This window comes from Gavialis gangeticus, unplaced genomic scaffold (genome assembly GCF_001723915.1).
Source record: "Gavialis gangeticus isolate Ggan-Ray unplaced genomic scaffold, GavGan_comp1, whole genome shotgun sequence".
Lineage (NCBI taxonomy): Eukaryota > Metazoa > Chordata > Crocodylia > Gavialidae > Gavialis > Gavialis gangeticus.
The window spans coordinates 4169145-4183145 of NW_017729001.1; the positions used below are offsets into that span (position 1 = coordinate 4169145).

The 14001-nt window shown below is 53.0% G+C and overlaps 1 protein-coding gene across 1 annotated transcript in view; it reads right to left on the reverse strand.

Annotated features, from left to right (window-relative positions):
- The window catches only part of DTX1 (deltex E3 ubiquitin ligase 1), a 99023-nt gene extending 85955 nt beyond the window's left edge, over nucleotides 1–13068 (reverse strand). The window contains exon 1 of the mRNA XM_019506705.1: nucleotides 11552–13068. Within this exon, the coding sequence (XP_019362250.1) occupies nucleotides 11552–11810 (259 nt within the window). The 5' untranslated portion in view covers nucleotides 11811–13068. The remainder of the gene's footprint in view (nucleotides 1–11551) is intronic.
- Nucleotides 13069–14001: the final 933 nt, after the last annotated feature.

Here is a 14001-nt window from a genome sequence, read left to right on the forward strand (position 1 = left end):
CTGCTTTGCCCTCATGCTGTAGGTGCCCTAATGGTATTTTCTCCTGGTTTCTATATTGCATAAACTTATATAGGGAGTTTTATGCATTACCAGGTCCCTCTCCAGGTGAAGCAGAATCTGATGACACCACTAGGGTTATATAAAGGACAAGCAGGTACCCTCCAGTCTTTCTTTCTGCAGTTCTCCTAACACTATTCCATTCGTCAGCCTCTACACAGCTAGGCTGATGCTCTCGTCTGACCGGCAGTAACCAGTCACACACAGACCTCCTACTGCTTCTAGATCCCACATGCAGTTCTGTCAATGTCTCTCATGCCAGCCTCAAGTCTTCAAGAGTCCAGGTTTCCCTGCCCCTCCCAGTGAAGCAAGAGTCGCTCTAACCCTCCTCTGGGGCCCTTTTCGAACAAAGAAGGCTAAATCCCCTGGGACTTAGGCCATGGACAGTTTGTCCAAGTCATGCCATATTTTCCAATGCATGAATTGCACCTGTGTAAAAGATGCATAGCCCCCACATAGTTACAAATTGATTGGAAAAAAGATTTTTAGCATAAACCTGATAGAATTGTGGTCAACATTGGGTACAGTGATCTTGGCTTTTTTTAATTGTGTAGCTTCTGTGTATGTGACGCACCTTCAGTTCAGACTCTCTTTTTCAGAGGAAAACAATTGCATCATGTACACTGAAAAATACATTACTCACTTATGCCTGAAGACAGGGTCGCCATCCAGACATCATAAGGAGAGCCACAGTTAAGCCCCATCTACCTCTCCCAAGTGCTAAAAGCCTGAACTACTGTAATTCTGCTTTTACATACTACTGCTCCAGGACAAGAAGAGACGGAAGCCCCATCAACCCAGCCCTGTCATGGGATGCCACATGTCTCTGCAGGTCCCTGAATCCCTGTCCTCATTACTGTATCAGGCAGCAAGGATGATAATGAGCTTTTCTCTCTCTGTAACCTGCAGACAGATCAATGGCTACAATAGACAGCAGGATACTTGCGCTTGGTTGTTTCTGCATGATGGGATCCCATGTCTTCGATGTTCCTAGCTTCTTGCCTCTTGCCCTGACTCATCTCCAGTTCTTTCCCTGGAAACCTGGCTCTTGTGGGCACGAGGACTCCATCCAGGAAGGGTGGGGACATCATGATGGGCCATTTTGCTGAGTTGCAGAACGGCATTGTTCACAGGATCATGGGACAAGCCACAACAGCTACCAAATCAGTGCTCTAGCAGAATCTAGAAGTACCCTTCTAAAAGAACCAAACCCAGTGCAGGTGGGGGAGGTCCCACTGCCATGCTGTGCTAGGCAGGCTTCCAACTTTCCCTGCTTCTGTACTGCGGTACCTATTTTTGAGGGCTGTGTTGCATTACACTCAACAGCAATGGAGGATCTCTGCATGCACCCCAGAAAAGCCAGCAGAGCTGGTGGCCATACCTGAATGCAGGTTCCAACACTCAGAAGCACGAGCACATAAGACAAAGGTAGAACCTATGTCAACCTGGCTGCCATTCCCTACATCGATGGCAGCTGTTGCTGGAACAGAACTGCTCTTCCAGACCAAGGATCCAAGCAGAGACGGCTGCTCTGGGGTCCCAGGCCAGATGGTAGTGGGCTCTAAAATAGCAGCACCAGAACTTTACCCAGCATCCCCGCAGCCACAGCCATGCACAAGGAGACAATTCTGAGTATCTCCTGGATTCAGGATCATGGGTGATGTGGGGTAACAAGGCTGCCACCAAAACTCTAACTGGAGCCACCACTTGCGGGAGCAGTCCCGAAAGTGTAGCAACCAGAGCTCCCCTACTCCTCAGAGTCACACAGCAAAGGAGCACAGCTTTGGCAATGAGCTAGGGTCACCAGCATCCTGGAATTTCTAAAGAATTTGGCAGCTTACCCGGAGTGTGCGAGAGTGCAGCAAGGGATTCTGCCTTGTCAAAGGCAGATCTCTCACTGGCACATGAAGATGAAGACCCACCCTGGCTGTGGAAAACAGAGAAGCTGGGTGATCTAGCTGATTTCAAAGATATTTGCTTGCCTCTCTCTGAGGGCTCCATAGCTACTTCCTGCTGCACATGAAAAGACTGGCATGCAGGTGCCGCACAGATCTACTGAGATCCCCCAGGACCAATATAAGTGACAGATGGGAATCTATCCTCTTTCACAGTGCAGTTGATAGATCACACTATGTACACAGGTTGCTGCCTTGCAAGCCAGCTCTGCAAGGGGATCTGGGGTTGGATTCCTCATCAGTCCCTCCAATGCACCTGTCCTCATGTTATGTTCTGATAGATTGTCATGGTCTTGCACACCAGTGCCCTGTGCACACGAGATACCAGGGGACCCAGACAGATCGCAACTTCCTCCATGGCACCCTGGGGTGGGACAGCATCCAAACTCCTGGAAGATCAGAAAGGCTGGGGAGTCTAGGGGCACAGCAGCAAGGAGCATGGGTACAGGTCTGAGGCACATGAGGGCAGCTGCTGCCAGAAAGACTGGTTGGGAATGAGATGGGCATACAACAGCTGTGACAGTGTTCACATGCTGCTAATGTATGCCCAGCACACTGGCATAATGCAGGTTAAAGGGAACACAGCAAGAGGCTGTGTTAGGGCAGCAGAAAGAACTACCCCCCACCCAACTGCCTCCTATTACCTGTGTAGGCATGGCTGCCCTCACAGTATTCCTTAACTATTCAACAGCTCATAGCTCCTCTGTGGCTAGCTGTGCCCCAGCCTGAAACCTTGCCCAAATCAGACCCCTTCTTCCTACTTTTGAACCCCTAACTCCTGGCTTGTGACCCCCACCCCATAACTCTGGACCTAACCCCTGGATCCTGGCATTCTCTCTGGTATCAAGCCCCAGGCCCGCAACAAGCTGGGTGTGTGGCTAAAGGTTTGAAGCATGTGTTATGATTGAATTAGGGCCTGGAGAATGTGGCTATCATCTTGGTGATCCCAAAACCACAGTAGTGTAGTTGGGGGTCAGTGCCAGTTATGTCCAGTAGAAGCTGGCTAGGGATAAAGGGTGGAAAAGCAAAAATATGCTACAGGCTTGGACCACCCACAGTCAACAAAGGAAGGGCACAGAAGTCCTGGCAGGCGTTTTTGACCATGTAGAGCAAATTGGCCTGTGCAGCCATGTGCCACTGGGATTGCCCCAAGCTCACAAGTATGTTCCAGCTCACTTGGGGAAACTACAGTGCAGTGTGGTCCTTTGGGCCAAGCAGAGCCCAGGACACTGATTCACTGATTGCACATGTCAGCCAGTTCAAGATTGTACAAGCACCTCAGAGCTGAAAGGTTCAGGGGTCAACTTCCCACCCCGCCCATCTCTTCCCTAAGTGCTGCAATACTAGATGGGAGTTACAGGCTCTGCAGGTGTGCCCACCCCTTGCTCTCGCACTTCCCCAGCAAAGGAGTCTGGACTCCATTGCCCTTGCTGTCCCAGCCTTTGACGGCACTGAACCTAATGAGGAACATGTGGCTTCAAAGAGACCCTAATCTGTTTGGCAAAGAGCACTACAAACAAGGAGGGTTAAAGGTGAGCGCTAGTCTGCAGCTGAGCAAACAGACAGCCTCCCCACACACACACTGCAGCAGACAGGCTGGCTTTCACCATCAGATATGGGGTGGGAAGATAGAAGTGCTGCAACCATGCAGGGGGATTCCCAGCTCCTAGAGGACTCTCCCCTGCATCTTCAAATACCAGACACACTGGGAATCTACTGATCTGGAAAGTGCAGGGAAAGGAGCCTGCGAAATGGGATGGCACGTGTCCTGCCAACCCTATGCATGCTAAGCCAAGCGTGTCGCACAAGAACCCTGCAACAGGTGGGACGTGGTGACAGCAGGAATTCCAGGTCCGAGGACAGTCAGGGCAGCGCTCACAGGAGTCAAGATTTGTTCCTGAAATTGGAAGAGGTGAAATGGTGCCCAAGAAGGTAGCTGGAGGACAGCAAAGGAGACCCACTGGGGTAGCACAGCTACCGCTAGGGTCACTCAGGGACCAAGTAGGGAAGGGCAGCTGCATCATCCCACCAGGGAAACACCTCCAGAGATGCACTAATTTGCCAATGCCTGGTGCCACCCTGCCCACTTTTGTGACCTGTCCTGTATGGCTGTGGTGTTTGGGCCCTGCATACTGCATACCTGCTTCTCTCTAAGGCGTCTGTCCAGTGCTAGGGACCTAGCGTCACAAGGTGACAGGGCTCCATGTGCTGTGTCCCTGCATCCTCTGTGACCTCATTTAGCTCTGGGGATCCTGTCATTTGTGAGAAGGGCGGTGTTCACTTGGGACCCCATAAGAGCATAAGATCCTATGATGCTTTTGTATGCGAGCACCATTGCTGGTATTTTCTCTGGGTGTGAACAAGATCTTCCTGTTATCTATGCGTGTGTGTGTATGTGCATGTGTTCAATGTTGTGTGCAAGTGTATGTGTATATCTCCCACCAACATACACACACACAATGGGTGAGTGAGGAGTAAGATCAGGACAGCTGCCGCTCTGCCCTGTCCTGCTTCTCATCTCCGGCCCTGGCTGTCTGGCTGGCGCTGGGTCCCACAAGCTTGTGACTGCTCTGTAACCAGGCCAAGTGCCACAGATGTATTTTTTCCCTTTCCTGCAAACAGGCAGCTGTGGGAAAGCAGGTGCAGCGCAGAGCATCAGCAGCTCCCCTGGCCACAGTGTTAACCACAGGCGCGTGGGGAGCCCTCAGCCCGGGGCAGGCGACTGGTGCAGGATGGGGGGCAGCAGGGGGAGAAGTGATTCTCAGATAGTGCTTGCATTTCTTCCTGGAATGTTCCCAAGCCTTTGATCTTTAAAGCTACAGTTCTCCTTTCCTCTGCCCCTTGCATCCTGGTCTTTCCCACCCCATACATCTCACCATCCCCCTCCCTACCTTTACTCTTTCCCAAATTGCAACATGTAGGAACTGGGTCATATCCCTTTAAATAGCATTGAGCTTTCTAATGGAACTCACTGTGTTGTATGACCCAATTCCTGGACCCTACAGTCATCTTCCCTTCCCTTTCCCCAACTCTGGCTTCAGCAGTAAGGTGGGGGAGTTACCTGCTGTGATGCCAGCTCTTGGGTGTTAACCACACAAGTTCAGTGATCCCAGAGCCAGATGCATTCCCAGCACTTTCAGCACCAGCTTGCCTCAACACCATCAAATGTAAAGGGTGGGGCAGAAACTGAGCCCTTGCTAACAATGGGCCTGGGCTGCACTGGGCTTCTCTGGCAGGGCAGTACTGCTAAGAGATGCACACCGGGTGGGAGCAGCAGCTGGCCCAGTCCCTGGTACAAATGGGTAAAACAGTTAAGAAGAATCTACCCCCAAAGAACAGCTCTGTTACATCCTCACACAAACCAGTTTTGTTTCCCCTTCTCTGGGCTTGAGGCTGCCCTGGGCTAACAAGAATATCCCCTCACATGCATACAACACCACCTCTCTCGACTCTAGCTTATCTATCTTTTCTGGAGGATCAGGGTTTTAGCCTGGGCCAGCTCCTCTGCTGACCCAGGTTACATAGCTTCTCTCACTTGGTGCTTTGCAGCAGAAGCCAAGGTGAACTGGGGCATCCCTTCCCCTGCTGACACTCCTGAATGGGAGCTTGGACCAACTAAAGCACCAGACCAAAGGCAGAGACTCCACACCAGGTTTTGCTATGAGCCCTGGGCCTGGTGGAAGCCGGACTCTGCGCTGTGTGTGTTTGCTCTGCAGTGCAGAGGTGATCAGTAAAGTTCCACTATGGAGCCTCTGGGCCTCAATCCAGGCATCTCCTAGCTACCTAGGACACAACACACACCATCCTGAGCTTTGTGGGCCTCTGGAGTTTTCCAGTGAGATAAATAGGAATTGTTGGTTGGGGTAAACCAACAACCACAACAACATACCACACCAAAAGCCTCCAGGGCCATAGAGAGCTCCAGTGATTGGAGCTAGCCCTGGCTCTAGGTCCGCCTGCGGGACAGAGTGAGTAGTGCTGTGACCACCAGATAGGCCTTGGCACTCCTGTGCCCAGGAACTAGCCAACAGCCAAGTGCTCCATTCCCAGCTGAGCCTGGGGCTGGAACTTGGATGCAAGAGCAGCAGCAGAACTGCCACCAGTATGGGAGGAGCAGCTCCTGACCACAGAAGGGACCTCACAAAATTATCTAGTCCAGCCCCCTGCGCAAGGCACGACCATCCCTGACCAAACCACCCCAGCCAAGTGTCTGTCCACCCTGCTCTCAGAAACTTTCAAGAATGCAGATTCCAGTTTTCCAGGTAGCTTGTTCCAATGCTTGACCAGTCTCGTAGTCAGAAAGTTCCTCCCAATCTCCAACCTAAATTTCCCCTGCTGAAGTATATGGTGGCCTCTCTGTTGCTAACAAATAGCACTTGGTCTCTGCTGAACTAAACAGGCAACGGGAAGTCCCAGAGGACAGCAGACCCTCAGCCCTTGCCTCCATCAGTACCCAGCTGCTTTCCAAGGTTGCAGACACCTCCTGTTTCAGCTGGAGCATGGCAGGTAACAGTTGCTCATCAGGTTGCTTTCTTGTTGGATGTTGTGCAGTGGTGTGTGTTACAAGCCACTCTGCTGGTGCAGGACATGGGACTAACACTATGAGTGGGAAGAGCTATCAACCATATGCAGCTTTCCAGGTGTGCTGCAAACCCCAGCTGTGTGTCCAAGCATGTAGAGAAAAGGCAGGGGTAATAGGAAATAAAGGGTCCTGTGATTCAAGCATCTAGGTCAGTGGTTTCCCAACCTCTACTGGCCCCTGAGCAACAATACTGATCAAGTAATACACTGCAGGCAACATGATGCCTCTTCCCTGTCAGCCACTCTTCTACCTTCACAATTCTCTGTAGCCATGAGCAATCTCAGAGCAACTCATGGGTAACATGCTGCCCACAAGCCCTAGTTTGTGGATCACTGTGCTAGGTGCTGCAGGCAAACAGACTAAGAGTCTGGTGAGTTTGTAATCTAACTGGACCAAAGAAAGTGTGACCATACTCAGAAGTCACATGGCAACCTGAGGGGACAGTTTTCTGAGTCAGAGCAAACCCACATCACCAGAGTCCCAGCCCAGAGCCTTGACAGCAGGACCGCCCTTCCTTGCTAGGTGTACATGAGATGTATAATTATTCCAATTGCAGGAAACTCCGACTTTTAACCATTTTTATTATATCGACTTGGAACAAAAAGTTGGAAACCAAAAATTTCTCAAGGACCGGAAACATTAGAAAGCTGCTTCCCCAGATTTTATCTATATATATTTGTATCTGAGCCCAAATTAGCCAAAACTAGATGCCCAGCTCACAAGCCAGCCATGTACTGACAGGGCAAGGCAGTTTGCCCAAGTACCAGGCAGGCAGCATGTGGCAGCCACCCTGTGGGGCCCAGGGTGTTCCCACAGAGCTTTTCCATCCCTGCAAATCAGCATTTTTTTAAGACAAACCTTTTTCTCACTGATGATTGGCAGTTTGGGGCCATCTCCTGGAATCTATCTGAATCAGCATTGATTGGTGGTACTGGGTTTCAGTCTAACATTGCTAATTTTACAGTGAGAACACGTAGAACACGGGGTGGGCACCTGTCACACTATTTTATGAATCCACATCAATTGGTCACTCAGTACACATGCATATCCTTCTTAGGTACCAATACATATGCAGTTTAGAGACTGTGTATGTTTGTGTCAGATGTGTGTATTCATGAATGGTGCAAACCACCATTCATGAGTGGGTGTCAGATTAGGGCAGGCCAATGCTGAGCTGTGCTACGTGGGAGGATCAGGGTGATGGATCTTGCAGGTGATTGGCTCTGCCATGCAATTGATTTGAGTAGGTTTATTATAAAAGGGGCTGGTAACATGGGGGTGGCCAGACTGAACCAGCACACTGGTGCATCTCAGACAGTGGGCAGCACCAGATGCAGCAGAGGAAGTTCCTCCTAATTGCCAACCTCAATTTCCCCTGCTGAAGCATATGGTGGCCTCTCTGGTGCAAGCAAATAATGCGTGTTGTCTGCTGTGCTAAACAGGCAAGGGAAAGTCCCAGAGGGCAACAGACCCTCACCCCTTGCCTCTATCAGAACTCAGTCCTCCAAATGCCTCCATCCTCTGCATCCTGCCAGGCTCTTGCCTTCAGTGTTACCTTGTGACAGTGAGCTCCTCAGGTGCAGAACATGCTGCTTTAATAAGTATTCCCACTGATCAACTGTAAACTGGGGTAGTTGCATGCTGCTGAGAGTGGGCTTATTAGGTTATCTTACTAGCAGATTTAGCTGTATTAGAGCTCAATCTCAGAGTGAATTAGTTACAGTAAAAGCTTTGTTATCCGGCATGAGTGGGGTAAGGGGGGTGCTGGCTATCTAACAATTCTGGTTATTTGAGAGTTATACGGAAGACAATGACATACTTGTACTGCAATATTTGATGAACATGCACATGCCAGATAGACGCAGCAAAGATTCCGGTTGCTAAAGTGAGGATTTGTACTGGGGGATATTGGAAATGTTGGCTAATAAGAGTATTCCGGTTAGTAAAATGCCAGTTAACACAGCTTTTACTGTATTAATTTCTATGCCAGTTTAGGATATTTGTCATCACTGTGGTTTTGATCCCTGTACAGAGCCTAGAATGTGTCCAGGCTGTGTATGAAACATATAAATATAGAAAGATGCTATTGTTACTCTTGTTATGTATTGGTATTGTGGAAATGCCTAGATCTCCCAATCACTGACAGGGACCCCATGCTGTTAAGACACTATGTATGCCTGTCATCCTACAAATGAACTGCACATGGCAGATCCACGCAGCACCAACACTGAGAGCAGAAAATCCTGCAGAACATCTGACAACATAAAAATCAAAAAGATTCAAGAGTGGAAGTTGGAGCCGAGACGCAGTAACATATGTGTTTTCAGCTCCCTCAGAGCTCTGGCATGTGGTGTATAGTAATCATATGGATGCTGCTGACTGTTCCTGGCACACCCAGCTGGAATGCACCTGCTGTGCTGCTGAAGATACAGGTGCATCAAAGTGAGCTCCCACCCAACCTGCTCCCAAATGCTCTAGCAAGAGCCAGGTACATCAGGTGTAACCAGATATTCTGGAAGCATCCAGCAATAATGGGGTCACTGGTCTTCCAGGATAGGTCTGGACAGAATATGCCCACTTGAGTGCTAGACACTGTCTGCACTCCCCTACATTCTCAGGGGACACTGATGGATGTGCCTAGTTGTGCGAACATTGACACAGGGCCAGGCCCTTGCTGTCATGCACTGACCCTCGCTGTCACGGCCAGGAAGCTGTTAGCAGAAGAGTGTCCACACTGCAAGGGAGCAGCAACCAAACGGGGATGGGAAGGAGGAGGGGACAAGGAGAGGAATTAGCTACTCTAAAGGGTGATCGCAGCAATGAAACAACCAAAGACACTACAGCATTTCCCCATCCCAGCCAGGGTAGACACTCATAGCTCTGTGCAAGGGGTTAAATGCAACACCAGCCCAAGCAAATTAACCAAGAGTCCCATGTCATCATCCTTAACCCTAGTCTTGGCCATGGTAAAGACAGGATCATGGGCAAGGGATGTTCCCAACCCAGCCTAAAGAGGGGTCTGTAGCCAGGAGCCTGCATGCAGCTAGGGGTGGGGAGGACAATCCAGTGCATCATTGACTAAGGCATATTTTGGGAGTGTGGAGAAGAGTCTGAGACCAACTCTGTATTACATGCCAACTCTTCATGCTGGTAATACCCTCCAATACCAGACACGGACTGAGACTGTCCTTGGATGCCAACAGACCCTTCTCCCCAAACCCTGCCAGCCCAGAAGGTCATGTGCTATCTGCAGGTTGCAGATGCACCAGACAAGCAAGCAGGGCATTCACAGAGACATCTCTCATCCAGACCTAATTTCCCCTGCACGTAACCCCATGCAGAACCAGTGACACGTGATACTTCCTGGTTATCTCACCCGTCCTTTCCCTAAAGACCCTTCCTGGTGGGTGTATAGCCCAGCCCGCATCTGACAGAGCTGGGTAGAAACTGAGGCGAGGAGGGGACTTGCCCCAGACCACGGGGAAAGTCTGTGTCAGAGCCAGGAAGTAAAACCCTGTCTCTGTTCCTTTGGATAGGGCTGGCTCTAGAGGACGCATGAGCAGCCAGAGGGCAGGACCGTGCCATATGGAAGGAACTGATTCCACCTCATTTTAGCTCCCTCAGTTGACCCTGAGGTCTCCCTTATTTTGGGTTTTGCCCCTCAGTAAGACCTGGATTTTGCTGCATCCCCGCTAAGGATCTGTACCCCGAAGGCCAATCCTTCCTTTACCTGCCTCCTTGCTGCTGGCAGCCTGCCCACCTCTTTCACCCCAACCTTCCCTCTGTCTGAGAGCACCATGCATTTCATGCTGTGGTCATGCCTGTAGCCAGTGCCAGAGCTCAGGACAGCCCCCACCATGCCCTGGGGACCCCTTCTCACCCATGCCCATGGGCTGGGAGTCCTACCACCAAACCTCAGCCTCCACCTGGCATCCACAGGGCCTCACAGGATACAAAATACCATCCAAGTGCTAAAGAAGGGAAAGGAAAAATGAAAAGCAGGAGAAAGGAAAGCAGGGAAAACCTCTCCTAGTAACCTCAGAGGAAGAAGACAGGAAACGAGATCATGTGAGACTATTATACAGTGGAAAGGAGACTTGTTGGGTGCTCAGATATGCGACTGGAGGTATGGACATTTCAACAATTTTCCATTCACTAAAAGGGCCAGGGCTTACATTGTGTGTAAGGTGCCCATGGTAACTGCCTTTGTGCATGCTGTTACCTCACAGTATGGGGGTAAATTAAACCATGGTAACCTGCCCCTTTCCTTGAAGGCTGTTACAGCAAGTTAGTTCACATGTCCCACAGAGTAAGAGTGTGCACATAGGCAAGTACCTCAAAGCAACTGACACACAGTAAACCCCGGTGCCCTTTTACCACACTAGAAATTGTTCCTATGTCCACACCGTGAAGCAGACAACAGAAGTGTGCATGGCAGGCAGAGACAGACAGATCAAAAGAGCGACCGAGATGCATATCAGGTGACTAGGCAGCCAGACAGAGGGGTGTTGTGTCTGTTTTTCGGACACCCGCATCTCTGCATATGCCCGAGTGCCGTGGGGGAAGGGAAATGCATGCTCAGGTGCAACTGTTCCTTACAGACCCTGGGCACAGACTAGGGGACCCCTGGTGTCCCCGTGAGCTATTCTGTCTCCACATCTGAGGCCAGCAGAAGGATGTTTGAGGAAGTCTCTTAGTTGGGTTCTGCTCCTTCACGGGGGTGATTTCCGCAAGAGACCACACCTAAGACAGGGTCATCCTCATGGATGTCTTTGGCCAACAAGTCAGCAAGAATGCTAAGCCTACACAGAGATAGTAATGGTCCTGCCAAGCCATGACACCCAACTCCAGTGGCAGCTTCGCCCCCCTGCCCCTCCCGAGACACCTAAGCACACATGGGTCCTTCTCTCAGACACCCCCAACCCGAACACGCAACCTTCACCAAGCTGTTTCCTACCTGTGTCCTGGCGGAACTGGTGCATGGACTGCAAGTCGATGATGTAGGGGGCCAGCTGGGCATCCACCTGCCCCAGCACCACGCTGCCACGGGCATCCTCCTTCAGCACATTCTCGATGTGATGGCAGACAGCAGCCGTGTAGGGCCGCCAGCGCCCATGTTCATTCAACCATTCCCACACCACCACGCGGGCCAGGTTCTGGGGTGGGAAGCCCAGCCCGTTCACCGAGATCAGCGCCCCTGAGTTTTGCCGGGACATGGTGAGGGCGCAGCAGAGCAGGAAACCAGGGAAACCAGAGGGGTGTCGGGAGAGCAGCTGGGGGGATCTCAGCAAAAGGACATCTTCCTAGGTCCTGTGCCCTTTACTGAAGGGGCCGGGGGGAGGGTGGGAGGAGGGGGCACCTCCAAACTTGCCTGGATCGACTCTCAACCTCTGGCTCCCCAGTCCTTCAGAAAACAGTGTCCTGAGGAACCTGTAGCATTATTCCTGTGATGTGCTGGGCCCTGGGGAAACGGCTGCTGCTGCAGGCATGGGGGACCGGTGTGCTGCTGCACGCAGACACGGACACTGTCTAGTCTCTCAGCTGCACGTGGAATCAGGTTAAAGCAGGCACCTCATCTGCTCCCCAATCCTGCAGCCCCACAGAAACCTTGCACGGCTGGTTAGAGCAGTGGGGAAGATGATCCAGGCCTCTCTTCCTCACACACACGTACACACTCTGGTCTCCAGCCAAGGGAAAACTCTCAGGGGCAACGGAGTACCCCCACGCTGGGAACATCCATTTTCTCCTTCTGCCTCTCTCTTCTTCCCTCCCTACCACTGGTTACACCCAGCCCTGTCTGCTCTCACCATAGCCCAGCAGCCCCGCTGCAGGCTCTGGACTTCAGCAGCATGAGTAATGAGGGCCTCTGCAGAGGCCAGAGCAGCCAGCCAAGCCCATGCATCTCAGGAGGCTGTCTCTGTCCCCATGGCAGGGCTGTGTGGGGCCACAGCAATCCATAACAGGGGCAATCAAAGTCCAGCTGCTCTGCCTGCACCCCCCTCCCTGCCTGATGCCAACAGGTTCCCTGGCTCAGACACAAGAGGCCACACGGGCCCCTCACTCCAGTAGGCCACTTCCTCTCCTGCAGGCCAGGCTGCTGGGACGGGATCAGAGCTCCATCCCCTCAGGGGGCAGCTGGCTCTGGCTGCAAGCAACGCCACCCAAGTCTATCCCCAGGGCAGGCATAGCCCCCTGGGCAAAGCTGTGCATCCCGTGGCTGGTGTGTGTGGCATCAGAGTCCTTCTCCAGACAGGGCTGCAGGGAGGATGGGGTAAGGAAGGGCTCCCAAGGAGCTGCAACTGCAGCGGGGACCCCCCTCTGTCTCCGCACGTCCTGCTCCTCCGTCTACGTCATGGGTGGCTCCGCAGCACCTGTCTGGTCCCCGTCTTGGTCGCGTGGGGAGGATTCAGTCTGCTGGCTTCCAGAGGACAAAACAGGGGGGTACCAGCTGAAAGGGGAGAGCATCCATCAGTGGCCAGGCTCCTTGTGGAGGACATCAGATACCCACTACCCACATCAATGCTCTGTGCCCCACTTCTGTCTGAGCCTGCACTGCCCTGCCTAGGGACTGAGCCAGGCTCCCTCTGCCCGCTTTGTCCATCTCATCCATCTGCCCGGGCATTCACACCGCACCAGCTACTTCTGGTACCCCCAACCTGCCTCTGCATCACCGCTCACTGGAGACTGCCCCCCAGCCACCAGCACAGTGGGCACATGGGAACGGGGGCACAAATGAATGAAGAATGTGGGCCCTGAGCCCCTTGCTGACCTGCCGGTGGGTGGGCTGGCACGCGGCACCCCCATGCTTATCCGGCGGGGTCACGAGGCAGTGGAGCAGCGCGCCCCTCGCACCGACTCGCCCACACTCCCTGCACCCAATGCGGCCCGCTGGAGCGAGGGAACGGAGCTCTGTGCCAGCGCCAGCCCAGCTCTGATTTATGACCCACACTGCAGGCGCGGCTCCCTGCCTGCCGGGGCTGTCGGGGCGCTGGCCACGGCATCTCCCACCTGTCTAGGGGGTCGTGGTGCCCAAATGAGGTCACGGGCGGTGCCCACGGCAGCTCCCCAGCCCCAGGCCCCCCAGAGCTCCTGCAGGGAGGTGGAGACTGGGGGGCAGGGGGTGCGATGCCCCCAGCCACTGCTCTGCACCGCCAGGGCCTCCCCGGCGTCCGCGCGCGCCCCATGCCAGGGTGCGAGGGCGCAGAGCCCCGGGCGGTCGGGCACCAAGCAAGGCCCCCAGCCTGCGGGCTCTGAGCGGCTGGGCCCCAGCCCCCTGCGGGCCCGGGGGCGACACCGGCGCTGGAGCCCCCGGACAAGCTGCCGCCGGGTGCCCGCGTCGAGGCAGCGGTGCCACGGCTGAGCCGCCTCCCCCAGGAGCCCGCTCCTCGCCTGCCCACCAGGCTCCTT